Source organism: Lobosporangium transversale (assembly GCF_002105155.1).
Source record: "Lobosporangium transversale strain NRRL 3116 chromosome Unknown BCR41scaffold_15, whole genome shotgun sequence".
Classification (NCBI taxonomy): domain Eukaryota; kingdom Fungi; phylum Mortierellomycota; class Mortierellomycetes; order Mortierellales; family Mortierellaceae; genus Lobosporangium; species Lobosporangium transversale.
Window position 1 is genome coordinate 473,036 of NW_019028993.1, and position 21,115 is coordinate 494,150.

General features: G+C 41.5%; 5 protein-coding genes across 5 annotated transcripts; 2 read left to right on the forward strand and 3 right to left on the reverse strand.

The window, feature by feature from the left end:
- The first annotated feature begins 7 nt into the window (after window positions 1-7).
- On the forward strand, window positions 8-1,905 carry BCR41DRAFT_385997 (hypothetical protein). Its single transcript, XM_022027743.1, has 5 exons — window positions 8-242; window positions 321-642; window positions 771-996; window positions 1,115-1,546; window positions 1,639-1,905. The coding sequence occupies exons 1-5, from the start codon at window positions 90-92 to the stop codon at window positions 1,880-1,882; spliced, it is 1,377 nt and encodes a 458-aa protein (XP_021882136.1). The 5' UTR covers window positions 8-89; the 3' UTR covers window positions 1,883-1,905.
- Window positions 1,906-2,160: 255 nt separating this feature from the next.
- Window positions 2,161-3,093, reverse strand: BCR41DRAFT_304655 (UNC-like C-terminal-domain-containing protein; the record flags this gene model as incomplete). Its single annotated transcript, XM_022020766.1, has 2 exons — window positions 2,161-2,319; window positions 2,518-3,093. The coding sequence occupies 2 exons, from the start codon at window positions 3,091-3,093 to the stop codon at window positions 2,161-2,163; spliced, it is 735 nt and encodes a 244-aa protein (XP_021882137.1).
- A 3,806-nt stretch (window positions 3,094-6,899) lies between these two features.
- Window positions 6,900-9,398, forward strand: BCR41DRAFT_45690 (WD40-repeat-containing domain protein). The gene is made up of 4 exons (XM_022030856.1): window positions 6,900-7,049; window positions 7,256-7,469; window positions 7,631-8,873; window positions 8,982-9,398. Exons 1-4 carry the CDS (start codon window positions 6,916-6,918, stop codon window positions 9,332-9,334), a joined length of 1,944 nt encoding a protein of 647 aa, XP_021882138.1. The 5' UTR covers window positions 6,900-6,915; the 3' UTR covers window positions 9,335-9,398.
- Window positions 9,265-12,122, reverse strand: BCR41DRAFT_352225 (aspartic peptidase domain-containing protein). The gene is made up of 7 exons (XM_022023922.1): window positions 11,864-12,122; window positions 11,153-11,283; window positions 10,914-11,055; window positions 10,715-10,790; window positions 10,277-10,594; window positions 10,019-10,165; window positions 9,265-9,905 (listed from the first exon to the last, which is right to left on the reverse strand). Exons 1-7 carry the CDS (start codon window positions 11,929-11,931, stop codon window positions 9,462-9,464), a joined length of 1,326 nt encoding a protein of 441 aa, XP_021882139.1. The 5' UTR covers window positions 11,932-12,122; the 3' UTR covers window positions 9,265-9,461.
- Window positions 12,123-12,593: 471 nt separating this feature from the next.
- Window positions 12,594-15,168, reverse strand: BCR41DRAFT_352226 (aspartic peptidase domain-containing protein). Its single transcript, XM_022023923.1, has 7 exons — window positions 14,921-15,168; window positions 14,399-14,541; window positions 14,161-14,302; window positions 13,944-14,019; window positions 13,536-13,850; window positions 13,284-13,430; window positions 12,594-13,169 (listed from the first exon to the last, which is right to left on the reverse strand). The coding sequence occupies exons 1-7, from the start codon at window positions 14,989-14,991 to the stop codon at window positions 12,675-12,677; spliced, it is 1,389 nt and encodes a 462-aa protein (XP_021882140.1). The 5' UTR covers window positions 14,992-15,168; the 3' UTR covers window positions 12,594-12,674.
- Window positions 15,169-21,115: the final 5,947 nt, after the last annotated feature.

Here is a 21,115-nt window from a genome sequence, read left to right on the forward strand (position 1 = left end):
TTTTTTTTTTTTTTTCTTTTTTTGTTCAGCCGCGCAGTGATACAGAGGAAGAAGCACAGGACAACAAAGAGAAAAACAACACTCCCATCATGCCGGACCTTACCAACATCTTTCATGCAACAGTCCAGGACCTGAGTCAAGCATCAGGAGGCTTCTCCTCTGGCGTACGTTCTGGGGCTGTATCGAAACCACCAACCCCAAAGGCACCAACAGATCCATGGATACGAGAAGCCCACCAAATTGTAAGTGAATCGAGAAAGACCAAGAACTTTTTTTTTTTAAGCTGAAAGTTCTCATTTTTTATTTTTTACAACTTTCAGTCGAGGACTATAGCGGATCTCCGAACATTTATCCTCATTACCCGTCCTGCATATCTCAATCTTTCGCGTGGTGGATCAGGAAACTCATTAGGCGCCAATATGCGTTTACCACGACGGTCAGACTCTATACCCAATGTCAACAATAGCCATAACACCTTATCAAAATCGTTCACATCCTCCAAAGTGTTGAATGATCTCTTGGACACTGTTTCGTCATTGACATCACTTTCTGATAAGGACCGAGACAGTATTGATACACAAGTCAAAGTCATGATGCGACAGATCAAAGGTGCTATTGAGGAACTAGAGTCACTTGAACAAGGTAATAAATGAGCCACTACGACCACAGCCAGCAACAACAATAACAAAAGAACAATGAAAGAATACTTCTAATGTACCTTTTTTTATTCTTCGCCTCCCATCTTCAACATCATATTCTATATTACATAGATCGTAGGAAAAGAGCCAACACTACTACAAATAGCAGCAATGCCGCTGTGGCAGGATTGAATCAGTTGTTGAGTATGGCAGCTAGCGGTGCAGGATCTGTCGATCACTTGGCTCAACATCGACAAGGTGTCACTCTTTATCTGAATGAACGCCTTGCAAGCCTGGCCACACTGCATAAAGATCAATACGAGGCCAGAATAGCTCGCGAGATGGAGAAAAGAGAAAGGTAGATACATTAATGAAAAAAAAAAAAAAAAAAAAAAAAAAAAAAGAATACGTATTCTGTATTAAACTTTTTTTTTTTTTTTTTTTTTTTTTGCCTATACTTAACCTTATGATGTTAGCTCTTTATACAAAGCGTTACCAAAACCGACAGTCTCGAATAGCTATGGTCTCAAACGTCAACAAGATCCTGAGTCTACCTCAGGAATATCATTCAATGCAGGGCTCTCACACAGGAGAAATACTAATGCTCGAACGACAGCAACAGCAACGATAACAAGTAATGGAGCAGGGGCAACAGACAGCGACCTTAATGATCGTTCAACAAATATCAGTAGAACCTCTTCACCACAACCATCAACAGGCGTTTCAACTGCACAGTATTATCATCAAGGTAGTCATAACCATAGAAATAATAATAATGGATTTGGTGGATTTGTAGACAATGATGAACAAGATTTCGAAAATAGTCTGACTGCTGAGCAAAGACAAATGCTCCAAATGGAGAATGAAAATATTGTTCAAAAACTGGAGACAGAATTGAACCAAGTCAGGTATAAATTATACAAGCAAAAAAAAAAATCACTTTTATCGTATTCTTTTTCAATTTTTTATTTATTTTATTTCATTTTGTTTTTAATGGTAGGCACCTGGAAGCCTCTATGTTAGAGCTTTCATCGCTACACTCAACAATCCAGGAGCATCTTGAGGTACAAACACTACAAACCAATCGGCTACACGAGGAAGCACTAACAGCAATCAGTCACATTGATGCTGGAAACGAACAGTTAATTAAAGCTGGTAAACGGAGCAATACCACTCGAAAATGGATCCTCTTTTTCCTCATCCTTGCTAGTTTTGTCCTACTCTTCCTCGACTGGTACGACTAATAAAAACAATAAACTTATAAAGCATAAAGACTGTATCCATTTTTTTTTTTTTTTAAAAAAAAAAAAAAAAAAAAAAAAAAAATGTTGCAAGCTGAAAATAGAGTATTTTTATCGCTATAATAAATTGAACTGGCTAGACTAAAGTTGTTGATAGTATACACAAGTTGTACAGGACGAGTGAAAAAAGAAAAGAGACTACATTGAACGAAAGAGAATGGTGGTAATATAATAATACAGCAGACATTACAGCACTATTTTTTTTTCTTTTCTTTTTGACCTTATGCGTTAGGCTCATAGCCATGAACCCGGACACGGTACATGCATGTGTACTTGGGATGTCCCCAGTTCGATTTGATCCGGAGAACAACTCCGACAAAGGGCCATTTCTGCATTGACAAAGGAATCGAGAATGTCTGCCTTGTCTTGGGTTTGGTATGCTTCCCCTCCCCTTGAGCGTTGTATTCCACGTTGGTCAATAGGATAGCACCAGGCCACGGCAAATCCTCTTTCTCATTATTTTCTTCTTTTTTCTCTTGTGAATCTTGCTCTTGCTCCTTAATACCCTCATTACCATTGTTCCTTTTGTTCTTGATCTCCAGCTCACCATCATTGTTTTTATCGTTATTGTTCACCACAGAAGCATGGTGAGAGGTTGCGGTGGGCGCTGCATCCTCGCTTCCTCGAAGTCCCCAAACCTCGATCTCCTTGGGTGCGCTGTCCATGTCCAAAACCACACTCGGGTCTGCATGCTCAATCGTAATCTCTGTCACTACAATTCTTCTTGCTAAACGAATCCCCAACTGACCTTGCTGACCTTCCATTGCCCAACATTCCCCTGCATGAATGTCTGGTTCAATCGCCTTTTGAGCTGGCTTCTCTCGCCGTGGTAGCTTGACAAAGTATTTGAGGCCCAGATTACCCCAAAAGGTCGGAGCAACTGTATGATGATAATCCTGAGATGTGAGACGGGGGATGATACGTCCTCCAGCTGAGAAGAGTGCATAGTCTGGCTTAGCAATTGCATCTGCAGAATATTTTTCTAGGGCCTCATCGATCAACCCGGAAACCAACTCTTTCTCTAACTCCGTCAAACCAGTGTTACCACGACCATCCTGGTTTCCACTTACGGTAGAAGATGATCCATAGAAGCCTATCCGTCGACGAGGTGCCTCTTTGCCATGGAGTTTTCCTTGCTTCTCCAATAGCTCCATTACATTTTTCTCCACGCCTTGCCAGATCATATTAGCCTCTGTTCTTACGAGCCTCAAAAATTCGCCTCGTGAGACCTTAAACATGTGGCCTTCTACGAAATCTGACAACGCACGCTCATTTTCTTGCAGGAAATCATCCCAGCTCATAATCTTGCCTTTCTTTGCTTTTGAGCTCTTCCTGAAAGATCCCCAACTCCATCTCCCGGATGACGATGACGATGACGATGGAGCTTGCTCATGCTCATCTTCTGGGTCCATGTCTAGTTTTGAAATCCTGTCTTCAATAGTCTTCTGGACTTGCTCTGGGGTGACGAAGAGTTCTCGTGCTGTATTCCAAAACTCGCTCGGAATCGATAGCTCTCCAGTTTTGAGATCCCTAGAAACTACTAAATGCTTTGGAATTTCATCTCGAATCTGCTCCAAAACTGTCTGCTCAATCCATCGTCCATCTTTTACGTACTGTGCAAGCGAATCCACCCGATCCGAGACTCGATTCAACTTGTGTTCCACGCCAGAGACCCAGACCGAAATGCCGTCAAATTTAGTCCGTAGCTCCTTACTGAGCACCTCATCTGCTTGTTCAAGATCTGAGAGCTTCTTTTGAATGAGCAGCGACATGCTGTCAAATTTACTCTGCAATTCCTTACTAAGCTGATCGTCAGCTTGGCCAAGCTCGACCAACGTCTTTTGAATCCATTTGACAGCCGACTCGAGCTCTTCAAATGACTGAATTTGCTCTGATGGAATTTGGATTCTGCTAGATGCCGATCCTGACTTTTTACCAGTAGGTCGAGATGGGATCCATTGGCTGATAGAAGGGAATTGAGGGATCCAACTTAACCATGAACGGTCCTTCAGGCTAGAATTTCTCCAGCTTAGCTTGCTCCATGTATCCGAAACCCTCTCTCTCATGTATGGCGTCTGGCCAGAGCTTTGAGTGACATTGCTGTTGTTGCAATCACCGAGGCCCTGGCTTGAAGAGATACCATAGCCCAACTGATGACTTCCCCAGACAGCAATACACATAAGAGCGACCCCAAAAAGTGTTCCTGGACTCAGCAAGCCACTTGCAACGCCCGCACGGGCCCATTCCTCACCTGTCCTCCAAAAAGCTTGTCTCTGGCGCCATGGCCAGCCAAAGATCAGGTAGAGCCAAGATAGCAAGAGTCCAAAAAGAAATAGAGCAGTTTCAATGGCCGCATATAATAGATCTCTAAGCTGACGAAATCCATCCTGAAGCATACGCCATAACACATGCCATGGATAGATTCGTTTATGCCCCATACGAGTCTGGGAAGGTTGACGGAGATTACGGCCTGAATTGACATAGCGATGGTGAGTTGTAGACGAAGAAATACCGTATGCTTTTGAGATATCAGCGTCACTCTCCGCACTCATGTACGCAACTTCCTGTTCATCCTGAAAGTGCGTCTCCGTCTTAGGTCGTGTGGGAACACGTTCACCAGATAAAGTAGCAGGCTTCATTCGCCTCCATTCATGGCTCTCTCTTGCTTGATCATACTCATCAGAGTCCTGAGATGCAGTCAAGGCAATACCAGAGTCGAGTTGTCTCATAATAGGGACTTCGAAAGGATTCGGCTTCTTGACATACTCATTCATAAGTGAAACAGAGGGTGGCGTCAGGGATGGGCGAGCAGTGGCTGGAGGGGTCAAAACACGGCGTGTCACCGAGTACGGTAGTGGAGAAGGTGTTCTAGCTTGGCGGAGCTCTGCTGGTGTGATTGTACGGCGGACGGGTAATGGTGGTGTCATTGCTCTGCTCGCTACAGGCGTAGGACGGGTGCGAGGCTGCTTACGATAGAATCCTTTGCGGACACGAGCGCTAGTAAGGTTCTTATCCATATCGCTATCAGAGCCATCATCTATTGGTTGTTTTTTATCTTTGCCTTTAGGAGTACTCCAGCCATACTCGTCCCGCTGCTTCCGCAACAAGTTGGCAATGCGCTTGATAAAACCCAGTTGTTCTTGCTCTCGTTTCAATTCAGCCATCTCGGCGTCCACCCCAGTATCATATTTCGAATTGTCTTCATCGTCAATAGCTGGATCAGCATAAATATTCGGGCGAAGACGATTGTAGGAATAGATTTCATCTTCATATCCACCGATGTCAAGTGTTTGGTCTCCATCGTCATAATCCTCATTGCTATAGACATTGTTATTATCAGGGCTGTCGTAACCGCCATCGGCGTCGAGCCCTTTGCTGTTATACCCATCCACAAAGTGAGAATGGTGTTGGTCATCGTATTGGTCTCTATCGTAGTGAAGTTCCTGATATTGATTCTCACGATGACCGTTCATTTCTCTAGCAAAGGCGTCATGATCTTCGCTAATGTCAACACCCTCTGGAAAGCTCTCAGGGGGCCTATGATGAGGCGATAACTCTAGTCTCAGAGTATTATCCTCTCTAACCGCATTATTGGAACGAATGCCTTCTGTGTAATCATTGTCATCAACGTCATAGTCATCCTCAATAAGATAATTATGGGGTGAGGGGAGGTCATGACCAGCTGACTCTCTGCTGTAGAGATTGTTACTTTGTCGCTTAGAAGGCGCAATAGGGGTATCATGTGGCCTAAATGCCTTTCGGTATTTATTTCCCTGCGGAGTACCAAAGAAAACGTGGTCTTTGTTATTGTCGACAAAAGGTGCAAAGGACGTTCCTTTGTTACTGATTTCTACATCAATGTACTGAGACGACATGCCGTTGCTATTATGAATTGAATGGCTCTGCTGATAAGCTTTAGCAGTAGGTAAGTCTGTTGCTGCTGCTTCTGTTGTTGTTGTGTAGAGCATATCCTCATGAGATGCAGATTGTGAAACGTGTGATGTAGTCCTGCCATTGCTTCCTTTGCTATTGTTGTTGCGTTTGTTAGTGTTGCTATTGATGCTGTCATTGTTGCTAATGCCATGGAAGTTAACACTGGAGTTAGGAAGTTGATTGGAAAGTCGTCGCATACGATTTGGTGTTTTAGGACCTTCGACAGTTGTGCCGATGACACCAGGTAAGAGCAGATTATCGACTCTAGGTGGAATGCTGGTTGTGCCAAGTGCGGACCTACTTCTTGACTGTAGTAAGAGACCAAGAAAAATTATAATAATAATCGTCAATGGTTTTTTTTTTTTTCCTCTTCATTTCTCAAAAGGACTTTTTCTGTGGCATAGAAAAATATATAACCCCGCTATATGACGCGTGGTAAAAAAAAAAAAAATAGAAAGGCCCTTACAGGGGTAATATGAGTATAATCTTTGGAGGAGCCATTCCTTTCGGGAGGCGGTTGACTAGAGCGCCTTGAAGGTGTCAAGGGTGCCATTAAGAATGAATGATGAATGAAACGCGTTTACAGAACCAGGAAAGAAGAAATAAAAAAAAAAAAAAAAAAAAAAAAAGTGAGAGAAGTGGATTCAATCAATGGAAATAGAAAAGAATGATAATAGTAGTGGTAATAATCGTGAGATTGTGCAGAAGAGTGATTGAGAAATAAACTATTGACAGTTATAATAGGGAGTAGTTGTGAGGGTATTGATGGGAATGATGGAAATGAGTCTGTTACTGCAGGGGAATAAAATAAGGAGCGAAGCGAAGTAGGAAAGAGAAAATATTGTTTGTTTAGAAATTTGGTGTGAATGATGCATGGCATCGGCACGAGTCATTTTAGGTCCAATTCTCTATCCTCGTGCCCACATCCCTCCGTATACAAAAATTGAGAGGGAAAAAAAAATTTTTGCCACCACTTTTTGAGACAAGATTTTATTTATTCATTCTTACTCAGATTCTCTTCAGAAAAAAAAAAAAAAAAAAAAATGAAAACCAGACATCAGAAAAAAAGACAAGCTCACAGCGATGATGACAAGGAAGAAGAATACGTTTCAGAATCAGACCAAGAGGAATTAGAGAAGGAGGAGGACGATACTCATGCTGATGGCCTTACAGAATAGTAATTTCACTTGAATTATTTAACCTTTTGTACATTTTGGTGGCGTTGCATGCCAAAAGACATGCTTTTCCAATAGCCTGACATATTTCCATTGGATTCCTATACACATTTGTTTCCCCCTCTTTCTTTCTTTCTCTTATCCTGCTTCACTTTTTCCTGATCTATTCCTTTATGCATTAATATGATTTTGATACGATTACAACAAGCGAGCGCATGCGCTTGGAGAATATCAGGAAGAACAGGGAAGCGATGCGCTTGCTCGAGTTACCAGAAGCCGTATCTGCTGTTCAGTTATCATCACATCGTCTAGATCGGAATAAGCGTTCTGCCCCCACTCCAGGCGTCAAGCGCGAAAAACGAATCAAGAGCACTGAAGTTCCTTTACCTAGACGAACTTCCAATCGCCTAGCAAAAATCGAGGTAACGTTAATTTTCCCATAAAAAAACTATTTCTCTTGCTTTTTGATCATCCTATATCAAACTGGTGGCATTGTTTTTTATTTGTTTCTTTTTTTTGTCCAATAAAATAAAAAATAAAATAATAATAATAATAATAATAATAATATTTTTGGTTTATGTAGCCAAATAGTCCTGTTGCTGAGCGCAAGCTGGAGGAATACAAAGAAACTGTCACTACAATAAATCAGTACCAAAAAGCTCGTCGTGCTGGAATTCTCTCACTGGAGGATGTCACGAGTGGATATGGCGATGACTCCAAATTTGCAAAACTGATGGCGGAAATAGCAACCTATGTCCCCGAAAAGGCTAGGGTCAAGGACATTGAGGATGAAAGCGATGGCGAGCTTAATATTAATGATAATGACGATAATATTACAGCAGTCAAAAGAGAACAGGAAGAAGACAAAGTAGTCAAGAAAGAAGAAGAGGACAAATTGACCAAGAAAGAGGAAGGCGAAGACAAATTGATCAAAAAGGAGGAAGATGGGAATGAGAAAAAGGAAGGGATCAGAAAGTATTTTAGACCCGCTAGACGTGCTGCCGCTTCTGCAGTCGCTACAGCTTCAACTGTTCCCTCTCCCTCCACTTCTGCTTCAAAAACCGCATCGTCCGATGCTGGTAAAGTTAGTCACCCAACAAAGACATCATCCTCCAAATCCGGGAAGGGGCTATCATTGCGAAAACAGGTGCAAGCCCTCAAGATTCGAGGACCTTGGCCAACTGTCAAGGTCTGCCAAGGCCGTATCTACTGTATGGCCATCCATGAAAACAAGGACAAGGTCTTGGTGTGTGGGGGTGATATTGACGGCAACCTTGGGTTCTGGGACCTCGATGAATCTCTAGCAGATGATTATGAGCCAGAGTTAGACGAAGAGCCTAATATTTATTCATACAAAGCCCACACTCGAACACTCTCCAGCATGCAATATTCCCCTACAGACCCTACAAAGCTCTTCACAACATCTTATGATGGCTCAGTGCGTTACCTGGATTTGGTAAAGCAAAAGTTCATGGAGTCATATGTGGTCTCGCCTGATGTGTCAGATCACCTTGGATCCATTTCGATCGACTCGACAGGTCAGCAACTCTGGCTCGCAGACAATGATGGAGCTGTTACACTCAAGGACATTCGTACTCCGAAGGACGAGATGGTTTATCGCAAGATCCTGCATGAGAAAAAAGTTGGATGTGTAAACGTGAATCCAAAGTACGGACACTTGATCGTCACCTCTTCCCTAGACAGGACGATGAAGATCTGGGATGTCAGAACATTTGGGCAATATAATAAGGAAGACGATGTCATCCCAGAGTTGGACGGGTTTCCGCATAGACTGAGTGTCACAAGCGCCATGTGGAGCCCAGATGGTAAGGTTTTACGTATTGATTTTTTCTTTATAACAATAGAAATTAACTGGAAAGCAAGGCTAAATGATCGATTAATTATTTCCTTGTTGTTTAACATTGAAATAACAGGCGCTAGCATTGCAAGCACATCATATGATGACAAAGTGCGCATTTTTAACAATTTTGACCCTGCATTGCCGGATTTGAAAAAGATTCCAGAACCCGTCCGAATCCATCACAACAACCAGAGTGGCCGTTGGGTCACTATGTTGCGCGCAGTCTGGGCCCACCAGTTCAATTGGTTTTCGATCGGAAATATGAACAAGTCTGTAGATATCTATTCAAGAGGCACAGGCGACCTCATGGCGAATCTCAAGGATGCTCATGTTCTGACAACCGTTCCTGCAGTCAATGCCTGGCATCCAAATCGTGTTTTATTAGCCAGTGGCATGGCAAACGGAAAGATGGTTATTTGGCGATGATTCCAAATCCCTGTTATAGTAATAAAGGGAAATGTTTTTGGAGAATTCATTGTTGATTTAAATGAGATAGTAAATAAAGCTACAACCAAAACTATTTTTTCCTCCTTTTGTCTATCCTCTTGTAAGACTACAACATAGAAAAGAATATACTAGCCAAGATCAAGATAATAGAAGAGGTTTGGACGCCCTTGATGGATCTACCTGCAGCTGCGTTTCCAGCATTGTTGCCACCACTGCCGCCACCACCGCCGTTGTTTCCATCGCCATTCGAGGAAGAACCCGACAATTTTGCAAAGCCAATTCGACCTCCAGTGGCAGCATTTGTATTAAAGTCAAAGACTGAATAAACATTGGTCAAGAAGGCGTCTCCAATCAACCACTCATCAATTGTGGCCGTTTCACCGGTGGGGAACATGGCCGCACTTGTACAGTAGTAACCCTGGCTGGTCCTTTGACGGGTTGATTGCATCGCCAAGCTTGTGTATGGGATCTCTGCCTTGAAATTTCCAAACGTAATGGTGATTGGAGCATCACCCGAGCAAGGCAAAACCCATAAGCCTCCTTCCTGTGGCTATACCAGTTAAAAAAAAAAAAAAAAAAAAAAAAAAAGCTAATGTCAGAGTGAAAGATGTAATATATAACACACATACTTTGGGCAAAAAGTAGAAGATAAAGTAGACTTACAAGGCTGATAGCGCCAGGAATAGCGCTGTTAATGGCATCCGCTGTCGTCTTTGGCATAAGCATAGCGGTCGTTCCAGTGTCAATAGCTGCAATGGCTCCATTCGTTGGGATATCCTTGCCGTTCACAGTCATTCCGTTTACGGGGATCTATGCACATCCATATTAATGAAAATGAAATGGTTACTCCAGACTGAACAAGTTTTTTTTTTTTTTTTAAGAGAGAGAGAGAGAGAGAGAGAGAATATGAATGTCTCTTACACTCCATGGTCTCATGGCAACACAGTCGACATAAGTGATTTCACCCGTGTAACGAGCAGGATTAACGCCTCCGAATGTGATCTCTCCTCCAGGAGATGTAGCCCTGCTCGATCCGGACGATTTCTGCAACCAGACGCCGATCATGTTCTCTGTCAATGCTGTCGTGTTCTTGAGCACATTCAAAATTGGGATGTCACTGCCGCTGGCATAGTACCACAGACCCATGATTCCATCTACGCTTCCAGGCAAACGTGCCTGGTTAGTCGTTACCACGCCTGCGATCCCTTGGAATTGCAATGAGCCGATCTTGTAAATATCCTAAGATTGATGGTGTTGATGATGATAAATGATGAGTTATAGAACATCGTTTTAGGTCGTCTGCCTTTGTTGATTTCTATAAAGGGCTTCAAAAAAAAAAAAAAAAAAAAAAAGACTTACAGCAACATAGTTGCCTCGTACACCTTGCCCGCTGACATACGAGACATTAAATGGTGTTGTTGAAGCCCTGCATGTTCTATTCGTATTACGCATCATAATCATCAAGTCAATAAAAATAGTTAATCTCTTTGTCATTCAGACACAAAGCCTTTTTTTTTTTTTTTTTTTTTTTTCGCTTGTTTCATGGATAATAACGTACGAGGACGATGCACAATCAAACTTGTTTGTTCTGAGACATCCGCCTATCACACATGACTTGGCGGAGACCCAGGTGATAGGACTTCCCGTGTCAATAATCAGATTAAACTCTTGTGCTGGAGTACCAAGCCCAAGTGGAACCGCTGTCGATTAAGAAAATTAAAAATTAGACATGCAGATAGAGAAAACTTGAAAAGAGAAAAAAATAATACCAAAGAGACATGTAGCTGTCTTACTTACTATAGATGACATCATTTTGAATGTTAGTCAAAGGTACCTTTGTGGAGGAAGCAGCACGCTTCTGGAGATATCGTTTTGTCAATGATTCTGCATTGAGATTCTCTGGATTCCTCTGAGATCGCACAGGTAAACTAAGTAAAAAAAAAAAAAATAGTGCAAACATTAGAAATTAGGCGAAGTATCTCTTTTTTTTGGTTTCCGTGCCTTGCATCCTCTCTCGCCTTCTCTTTGATATGGCAATGATCTCCTCGTTGCAATTGCTGCTAATCTGTTTAAGGACGTTGACGTTGTCTCTCTTTTAATTTATCTTTTGTTAATGTCAACGCAGTACAGGATGTATTAATTTAATGGTCTCGGGATAACCGCTTTCCAAAAATAGGAGAGCTTGTGCTAAAAAAAAAATTCTCTTTCATCATCGCTAATTCCAATGTCTTTTTTTTTTTTTTTTTTTTGTGAATGGAGGAACTGAAGTCCTTTTCTTTTGCACAATAAAAACGATGTAGATAATCACAAACGTTTGTAATGTATGCTGTGCATGTTTGTTTATGTATTTATTTCAACCGCCTTGTGAACCGAGCAAAGGAGAAGGAAGTCAAAGGGCAATGGCAGGCAGGGCATTGTTGAATAATCCCTCTTCCTTCTTCCAATTGAATTTTCTGTGCTGATTGAGCCTCAAGTCCAATAAATAAAAAGATATAGGGCTATATTTACGTGATAACTGAGGCAGATACAGCAGAGGAGATTGCCAGTATCAACGCTGTAGAAAGTAAGATCTTCATTAGGCGAGATAGAACAAAGATGTAACAACAATGTGGACTAAGGAGAGAAAGAAAGGAGAAGGGGGAGGTTGTAGGATTTGTAGAAATAATGAATTAGGACAAATATGCAGAAGAGGAAAACAAAAGGAAGAGGAAGATGGCAGAAAGATGATCCACCGTTACGAAAGGATGATCCGTTATTAAAAAAAAAAAAAAAAAAAAAAAAAAAAAGACGCTATGTCTGATGTATTTTCTGTTGTCGCAAAGTAAGAAAGAGAGCAATAGCTAATGCGTGAAGACAGTAAGAAGAAGCGCATGGGTATGGGCATGGACATGAGAGCATGGAAAAAAAATCAATTAACTCCATAGTTGGGCATGTATCAGTTGCTGTTGTGTAATGTGTTTTAATCCACAGTTCATAATAAAGTTCATTTCAAAGCCCAAAATTGTGTCATCATCATCCGACGTATTTTTTCGCTCTTCCCCATGTTAACATGTTAAACCACTTGTCTGCCGCCACCATTTCCTATCCTTGGTAAAAAAAAAAAAAAAAAAAAGTCTGTCATCAGATATTCAAATAGCAGTCGATAAATATTACTTTGTTGCAAGGCATCAATCGTGTAGCCTGTATTTAGCATGTAAGGACATCTTTTCATAATTGGTGTATTGGCGAACTACACTTGGTCTTTTTATACATCTTTTATTTTAATAAGTCTTTAACGTAGACATCTCATTGATGAAGTGATACCCTTAAATTAAAAAAATTAAAGCATGGCAAATATTGCGCTGATCAAGATGAGAGCGGATGCTTGGACGGACAAAATGGGAACTCTGTTTCCTGCGGAGCTACCTTTTCCATCTTTTCCGTCTTTTCCATCTTTTCCTGAACCAGTATCTCCACCAGCACCATTACCATCTCCACCTCTGCCAGAACCATCAGATCCTCCTCCTCCTCCAGTCCCTCCAGAGACCAATTGTGCAAATCCAATTCTACCTCCACTGGCTGCATTATTCTGGAAATCATAGACTGAATACACGTTGTTTAGGAAAACATCTCCGATGATCCATTCCTCAATCACCGCAGTGGTGCCCGTTGGGAACATGGCAGCACTCAAACAATACTCTCCTTGAGAGGTCATTTGGCGAGTACTTTGCATCGCTAGACTGGAGTAAGGAATATCGGCAGTGAAGCTTCCGAACGTTAAGGTGACGGGTGTGTTGCCAGAACAAGGGATTACCCAGATATTACCTTGATTAATCTAGCATTTGGATAATAGAGCATATGTTCATAGATGAATGGTCTATATTAGAAAGATAAAACCAAAGGGCTATTTAAATCATAATAATGACATTTATGTCGTTTGGAAACTTACCAGCTGTTCTGCACCAGGAATGTTTGCATGGATGGCATCAGACGCAGACTTGGGTATAAGCATCGCTGTCGAGCCTGTGTCAATAGCAGCCATTACACCTGGTACGGGGATACTCTGTCCTTTTACAGACAATCCTGACAATGGGATCTATAGATATATCATTATCATTATTATAAAAAAAAGTGTGTTAAATTTGTAAATATAATAAAATACAAGGCCAATCTTTTTTTTTTTTTTTTTTTAACAACTTACAGTCCATGGTCGACCGGGAATGCAGTCAACATAAGAGATCGATCCTGTGAATCGCTTGGAATCGACACCTCCAAATGTGATCTCTCCTCCAGGTGCTGTGACAGATCCAGAAGGCGCCTTTTGCAACCAGATCCCAATAACATTTTCTGTCAGTACAGTATCGTTCTTTAGCACGTTCAAGATTGGGATATTGCTTCCTGCTCCATAGTACCATAGCCCCATGATACCATCGACCGTTGGGGGCATGCGAGCTTCATGAATAGTCGCAATGGCAGCAATGGCTCGAAACTTTAATGAACCGATACCATAGTTTTCCTTTTTGAAACAAAAAAAAAAAAAAAAAAAAAAAAAAAAAGATCAACGATCACTTCAGGTTTTAAACCAAGTGCATGTAAATGAGGTACTTACTGCAACATACAGCCCTGAGACATTGTCTCCATCGACATATTCCGCCTTGAACCTTGTGTTTGAGGCAAGGCAGGTCCTTTTGACGAGAAAGAAAATTCAAAAGTATAATGGTGGCGATGATTAATTTTCTGCTGCATTCAAAGAGTTACAGAGTGTATAAAATCTACAACAACCAAAAAAAAAAAAAAAAAAAAAAAAAAAAAAGAGAGAGACTTACGAAGATGCAGAACAGCTATATCGCTTGGACTTCAAGCAGGCCGCACTAATACATTCGACAGAAGATACCCATGTGTAAGGGCTGCCTGTGTCAATGAGGACATTAAAGTCTTGTGGTGGTGTACCGAGTTGGAGTGGGACAGCTGTATGAGATGGATTTGATATAATAAGATTAAATCAACTAATATGATACAAGAGAGGAAAGCATCAAGTGAAGGAGAGAGTGAGAAGATACGTACTGTACACAATGTCTTGACGAATGCTAGTCAATGGTGCTGTTGTGAATGAAGGGGCAGCTCGCCTTTCGAGTCTCTCAAGGTATCGCTTGGTTAAGGATTCAGCGTTGAGATGCTCCTGATTTCTGTATGACTTGATAGGTAGTCTGTTGGATAGAAATAAAAAAAAAATTGCAGCTACTGGTTAGGGAGAGTGAGAGATTTTTTCTCCATGTAAACAAACATTAAGGTCTAGACCAATAAATAAATCTATTATGTCCAGAGCCGAAAGTCGAACCAACTTTCCCCCTTCCTTCAGTGCCATCACATCTGTCGACAATGACAATGAACTTTAATGGAAACACAATCCAATGGAATGAGTAGACCGAAAAGAGAGGAAACTCATTCAATACTCCGCAGAAAAATTTCAATATCTCGTTGAAACTGCAACGTTTGCAATAGTTATTTGAATCTTGTAAAAAAAAGGAGGCATGATAAAAAAAAAAAAAATAAAATAAAAAAAAATGATACGACGATGGTATTTACGTGATGACCGAGGCAGACACCGTTGCAGAAGAGAGCGCCAACACAAGCGCTGCTGAAAGTGAGATCTTCATTCCTAATTCCTTGTGGATAGTGAGAAATGGAGGGATGTGCAATTGTGTATTGGAGCTGCGAAAAGAAAGAGGAAATAGGACCTGAGTGCTCTGCGGTGTATTGGAGGGAGGTGCAGAAGAGAAAAGAGAGAAGGAAAGAGAGAAGAGAAAAAATAAGGCAAGAATGTTACAATCCAGTGAAGGAATGCACGGTGGCAAAGCATGAAAGACTCTTATAAATCCTAAAACTTTTAGTGCGGCGTTTTGTCGTAAAAGACACCAACAAACATGTATTCGACTTCTAGACAATTTACTTTTGAACACAAGTAAAGAGATCTTAAAGTGGAGGGCTCTATCGCTCTTTTTTATGGTCGACTCGACAATGTGAGCATGAACATGGAGAACCAGATGCACAGCCCAAAGGTTAAGTGCAGATAATACGATCTGTGCACATGAATTTTAATTACTTTCTTCATGATTAACTTTAGCGTGTCCGTTGCGCAACTCAACGGCGGACCAATGCAATTCAGATTTGGTGGCGAGGAGGCTTTTTAATCTTTTTTTTTTTTTTTCCAATTGAAGCCTCATCTAGCTCCCCAACAAACCAAGTCAGGAAAAGGTAGAGGAGAACACATCACTCTCTTCACTATAATAGCTCGGACTGAAATCCCAATAACTATGCGACTCTAGACAACGATTGCACGCAGAGGTAGGTCAGTGACAAAGAAGACTGTTGAATTGAACAGATAATATCGAGATTGTTAGAGCTGGCGCAGTCAGCGTTCGTGCTCCAAGCGAAAGATAGAAAAATATGCCAACGTAGTTATATTTCTTTTTTTTATTTTTCATAAAAATTCCGATTCGAAGCGACGTTTCAATTAACCATGAGCGGTAAACCAGTATCAATGACGGGTACGGTTCCTAGATTCGAGGATATTTTCCCTTATAGACAATTCTGCCACTAAAATCTATATCAAAGAAATGTACAACCACGATACAACAATAATCGAAAAAAAATAAAAATAAAAAAAAAATAAAAAAAAAAATAAAAAAAAATAAAGCTTGCCATGTCTTCGAGTAAATACAATCTATTTAGGCTGCAGGCTTCAAGCTTTTTTGAGCATGAATGCTTCCAAAGGCAAGCTCACTTGTGGTCGGCATCCGATGTTCTAGCTCTGGTATTACTATGTCCTGAGTGCTTGTTATAGCTGGATAAAGATGACGAAGAGAAGCAACGTAAAGATAAAAGGAAGGATGTGGCCAAAATAATCCAACCTCTAATGTTGAATGTTTTTTTTTACTTCGCCAGAAGTCTTCACTACTTTTATCTTCATTCGCAACATGTGTCTGTGAGAGCCCTTCCGCTTTTCCTGTGAGCAACAATCGTCTTTGATTTCTTTGTCTTTTATCCCTTTCCGTCTTTTGAGTGAATTACATCTGCTGTCAATCCCGCTGCCAGCGCTGGTGACAGATCTCCACTAATGATCATAAATTGAACAGCATCCGGAGCAGTAGTGCTGCTTTGTCAATGCACACTGGGCCCTTTGCCCTGACCCCTCCCCTTTTTCCCTCTGTATCTACCCTTACTCTTTTATGTCTATTCCTAACGCTTCTGCGGTGACTCCTACTTCGGCTTCGGACCGCAGCTCAGATTGTCCCAGCCTCCAACGAGCTTAATAACTAGTGTGTCAACTCTTTCCTCCTTGACGGGGTACCCGTGCAGTCGCTTTGGGCAGGTTCACGCTATTCAAAGTTTAAGACCGAGCTCCTTCTCATTTGATATTTGCAAGCGATTGCATGAACTGAGTGCGCTTGGCTTACGGTCAGTCCATGTAAAAGTGAGCACATGAACCTATCCGAGTAACTAAGGCAAATCTGTCGTCATTCCCAGCATCATCACGGCATTTTAGCGTAGGAAATAAAAAAACCTACTATCAACAGTGACACCGCAAGACCAGAAAGGATCAAATCGGGTATGAAGATGTTGGTATAAACGGAAGGCCCCAATAATACTTCACCTGGTCAGCACCCTTGTTTTATTTCTGCAAGTGAGGGCAATCTTCTCTACTACCAAGACCTCTCTCTAACAGAAGTTCGTCATTGTTTTTTCAGTTCAGGAAATTAGGCCGCGACACAACGCTTCACAAATGAGATGGCCACATGGTGGCACCCAGGCTTTACTAGAGCCGCATTAAACTTTTACAGGAAATAGGCCTTGATGATATGTTTCCTAATGGATGGTGTTGAACTCAATGATCGGAAAGGCCGCTTTAGACTTTGAGACAATCCAGGTGAGGACGCGCAATTACACCGTCTCCACGTGGTGCGTCATAGGCTGTCTGTTTATCTGCAGACAGGCGAGGAGTCTGGCCCTCTTTTAAATGTTTTTATCTCTTACACTCTTACTCTGAGAAGTCATTTTTGGTGAGCTTTGGAGCTTTAGAAATAAAACAATAGTGAATAATGCTTGGCGGAAGAGCAAGTAAGGATAGCCCCGCAACCACTTACACGTGAGCAGAGGTAGCGAAGTATATGTTTTCTCAAGCCAAAAATCAAGGGTTTTTTTTAATATATAATTAATTTAAAATTATTAGTCCTACACATTGTCTGAAGCAAGGACAGTTTTCGACATTTTCCTTAGACTTTGCGCTCGAGATCACCCTGGAGCTCGTTGGCATGGCCACGCGTCTGGGGATCATGGTCGCCCGTTATGGAGCCGACAGTCTGTTGGACACGACCTTGAACCTTGTGGCCAGCGCCCTCGGCGTGAGTCTTGGAATATCCATCAGCTTGAGCGGCATCAGCTTGAGCCTTCTGGGAAGCTCCAGAAGAAGCAAGGTCAGGATTTCCAATGGCTTCACCAGTAGCTTTCTTGATATCCCCAATGCCTGAGTAGAGGCCATGCGAGACGCGGTCAGTGATATTGTTGGACATTTTGAGAAGTTTTGTTTAATAGAAGAGGCTTTTTTTTATTTGTGAGTGTTGAGTAGTTTGTTGTTGTTGGGAGTTGATGAAAGGAAGATGAGGGTTGTTGTAGAGTGCCTTTTATACTCCTTTTTTTATTGTTGCTAGAACACTCGGCCGAGTAACAATTGTTTTGTATTAGGACAGTAAAGACCACAGTGCCTTCATTATGATCAGTTTTATTCCAATTTTCTGCAGTGCCTCGGATATTGGCAGGGATCAATGAGACTTCACAAACAATTAACGTGACATCATAAAAACAGAACCATCACGCCAAACATACAGTGCCGGCCACAATAGACTAAATGTTTTTGCTGTATGCTCAAAACGAAGTGGATTGAGGCAAAGAACTGAATGAACATAACAATATGGATAATAAACAGCATATCCAACTCTGGGTCCAATATCGTCATTCCTAGTGTCAATATGATCAATAAATGGTAATCTAGTCACTTTGCCAATTATGTCGGTACCCTCTAAAAAGTTCTACATCTCTAGGTAATAGTGCTTATCTTTGGCTTCGTAAACCGCCTGGAGCCTTCTTAGCATGCTCTCAGTCAGTGTCCGGTAGAACTCTGGCGGAATTGAGTATCACTCCTTCTCAATGCGACTCCATAGCTCATTGCAGCTTTTGGTTGGTTCTGGATAGTTCCAAGTCTCCTCTTGAGCTATGTCCTCATGTACTCGACGAGATTTATATCAGATGATTGTGCTGGCCACATTAGAAACCTTTTAGGCTCTTCTGTTAGTCCACTGACCGCAAGTACGCCTGCATTGTCTTCGCAGCGTGCTTCCGATCGCTATCATGTTGAAAGACGAATCCGTCCTCTACATGACTCGAGTCCCGAACAGACTGCATCAGATCCTTCCTCGGGATGCCGATGTACTTTTCTGCAGTCATGGTTCCCTCAATCCTGCAGATCCGGCCAGGTCCGTTCCATGACATGCAGTCCCATACCATGACCCTACGCCACCAAACTTCACTGCTCCTCGAACATTCCGCTCATTAATGGCTCTTTCTTGGTCATCCCAGACCCAATTCATCCTATCTGAGCAAATACGGTTGATTTTGGGCTCATCTGACCAAACGATAATCTTCCAGTCTTTTGAATCCATTCTTGATGTATAGAGTGAACTGGAGATACTTTCTCTTGTGTTGCTTCTTTAGGTAAGACTTCTTGACAACCCTTCTTGTCTTCATACTAACTCTCTTAGGGCATCTCCTGATGGCGGTGTTTGATGCAGGGCTTGGTAGTTACTTGTTGGCTTCCTTTTGAGCATCAACAGAAGATTTAAAAAGACCACGCTTGAGCCCTAGTTTAAGATGTAGAGCCATTTCGTCTCCAACCTTCCTTGGACGTCCCGCTGGCTTTCTCACGATATCTTCGATGGCATTTAGGCGGATGATCGCCACAGAAGCACGAGTCTTTAACCAACCTTATCTGCTGGAAGGACCCTCCTTAAGGGGAGTAATAACTTCCTGATCTTAGATTAAACAGTTGGTGTCATACTTGCTTGAATGGGTGTTTGAGAAATAAATTAACGATAACGATAAAGAAAAGCGCAGAGAGTAGTTCTTTGTCTCAATCCACTTCGTTTTGAGCATACAGCAAAAACTTAGTCAATTGTGGTGGGTACTCTATTTGTTACACAGAAGCTTTAAAAACACGTACAAACGTACAATACTTGGTGGCGTATATTATTATAGTACCAAAGGACTTTTGTTCTCCTTCTCTGGACTTCCTTCTTCCTATCATCTCCCATTACGACTACTCACTCTCTTTGTGTATTTTGATATTCTGAAATTTCCTATTATTGTTTTTTTTTTTTTTTTTTTGTTCTTCTAGAAGTGCTAGAAAACGAATGATCAAAACGCTTAAACTGGCTTCGCTCAACTGCACCTCAAAGAGTACTAGTACAATCAGGCAGTAAAGAGAACACATAGGAATGAGTAGCCATACCTTCCATGAAGTGGGGAAACGAAACTAATGATATGAGACCAAAGAAATTTCATTAAAATAGACAGAGTATTTACGATGGAAGGACAGAAGTACAGAAGAACGATTTCTCCCTCCCGATTTGACCTCTAGGAAAGGGGAAAGGGGTAGAAAAAATAAGGAGTCTAAGAACTTTAATACATTTTTTTGTAGTGACGAAGTGTGCTAATAAATAATAGCTATTGTGCCAAACAGTGATCGTGTCTTGTCCTCCCGACACAGAAGCCGCTGAACCAATATGACAACAATAGAAAGAAAGAAGAAAAATGTATCCAAAGCAGCATTCATAGTATCTGATTGGGGAAATTGACGCTTTGTATGGGATGTATATGCTATGAAGTATAATCCTGCAGCTAAAAGTGAAGTTGGGAGAAAGAGATATAACAACCTAATGTGGATGAAGACGGCAGTCTATGCCAACTAATGCAGCAAGCCTGGAATGTTACACACCTGTAACAGAGGAATGGGAGAAACGCGCAGATAAAATCTTCTTGTTCCCTATTTTGTTGCCCCTTTCTCCTTGCGATTGCATTTCATTTTTTTATTTTATTTTATTTTTCTTTCAACTATTATTTATTACCCTGCCATCAATGTCGTACGAACCTACAGCAAAATCTCATTCAAACAACATCAAATTCAAAAAGACAATAGTACAGAAGAACAAATGTTTTGGGAGTATGGAATTGATTGGTAGGTTTGCAGAGTAAAAACTGATCCATATATATCTACCTACAGGCATATCAGCGTGATGCAACAAAGCCAGAGACCTTTAAAATTTCGTAATGCGATGCAACTTGGTGCGAAAGTTGAGCATACGGCTCCTTTTTAATGAGAGTATTAAACAAACAAAATAAAATCGCGTCGCATTACTGATTCAAGTGTTTAGACGGCTCTAAAGTATAGACACCACACGATATTTGTATAGCCAATCATGGATCCATCCTGTGCATAGTCTAGTAGGACCGCCTCATTAGGTTTGCCATTAATTGCACATCGAACGAGGGATGCACCCCTGAGCTTCTGTTATAGGAAGGGTGAAAGAAGAGATGTTGGTAAAAAAATAAATAGAGGGCCTTGCGTCATTGAAAACAGAAATAAACAAACGCGGTAGAACCTGTTACAGCTCTTTGATGGGAATGCAGCATGGTGCATCCGGCCTAATCAAAGTAGCCAAGATGGCTGTT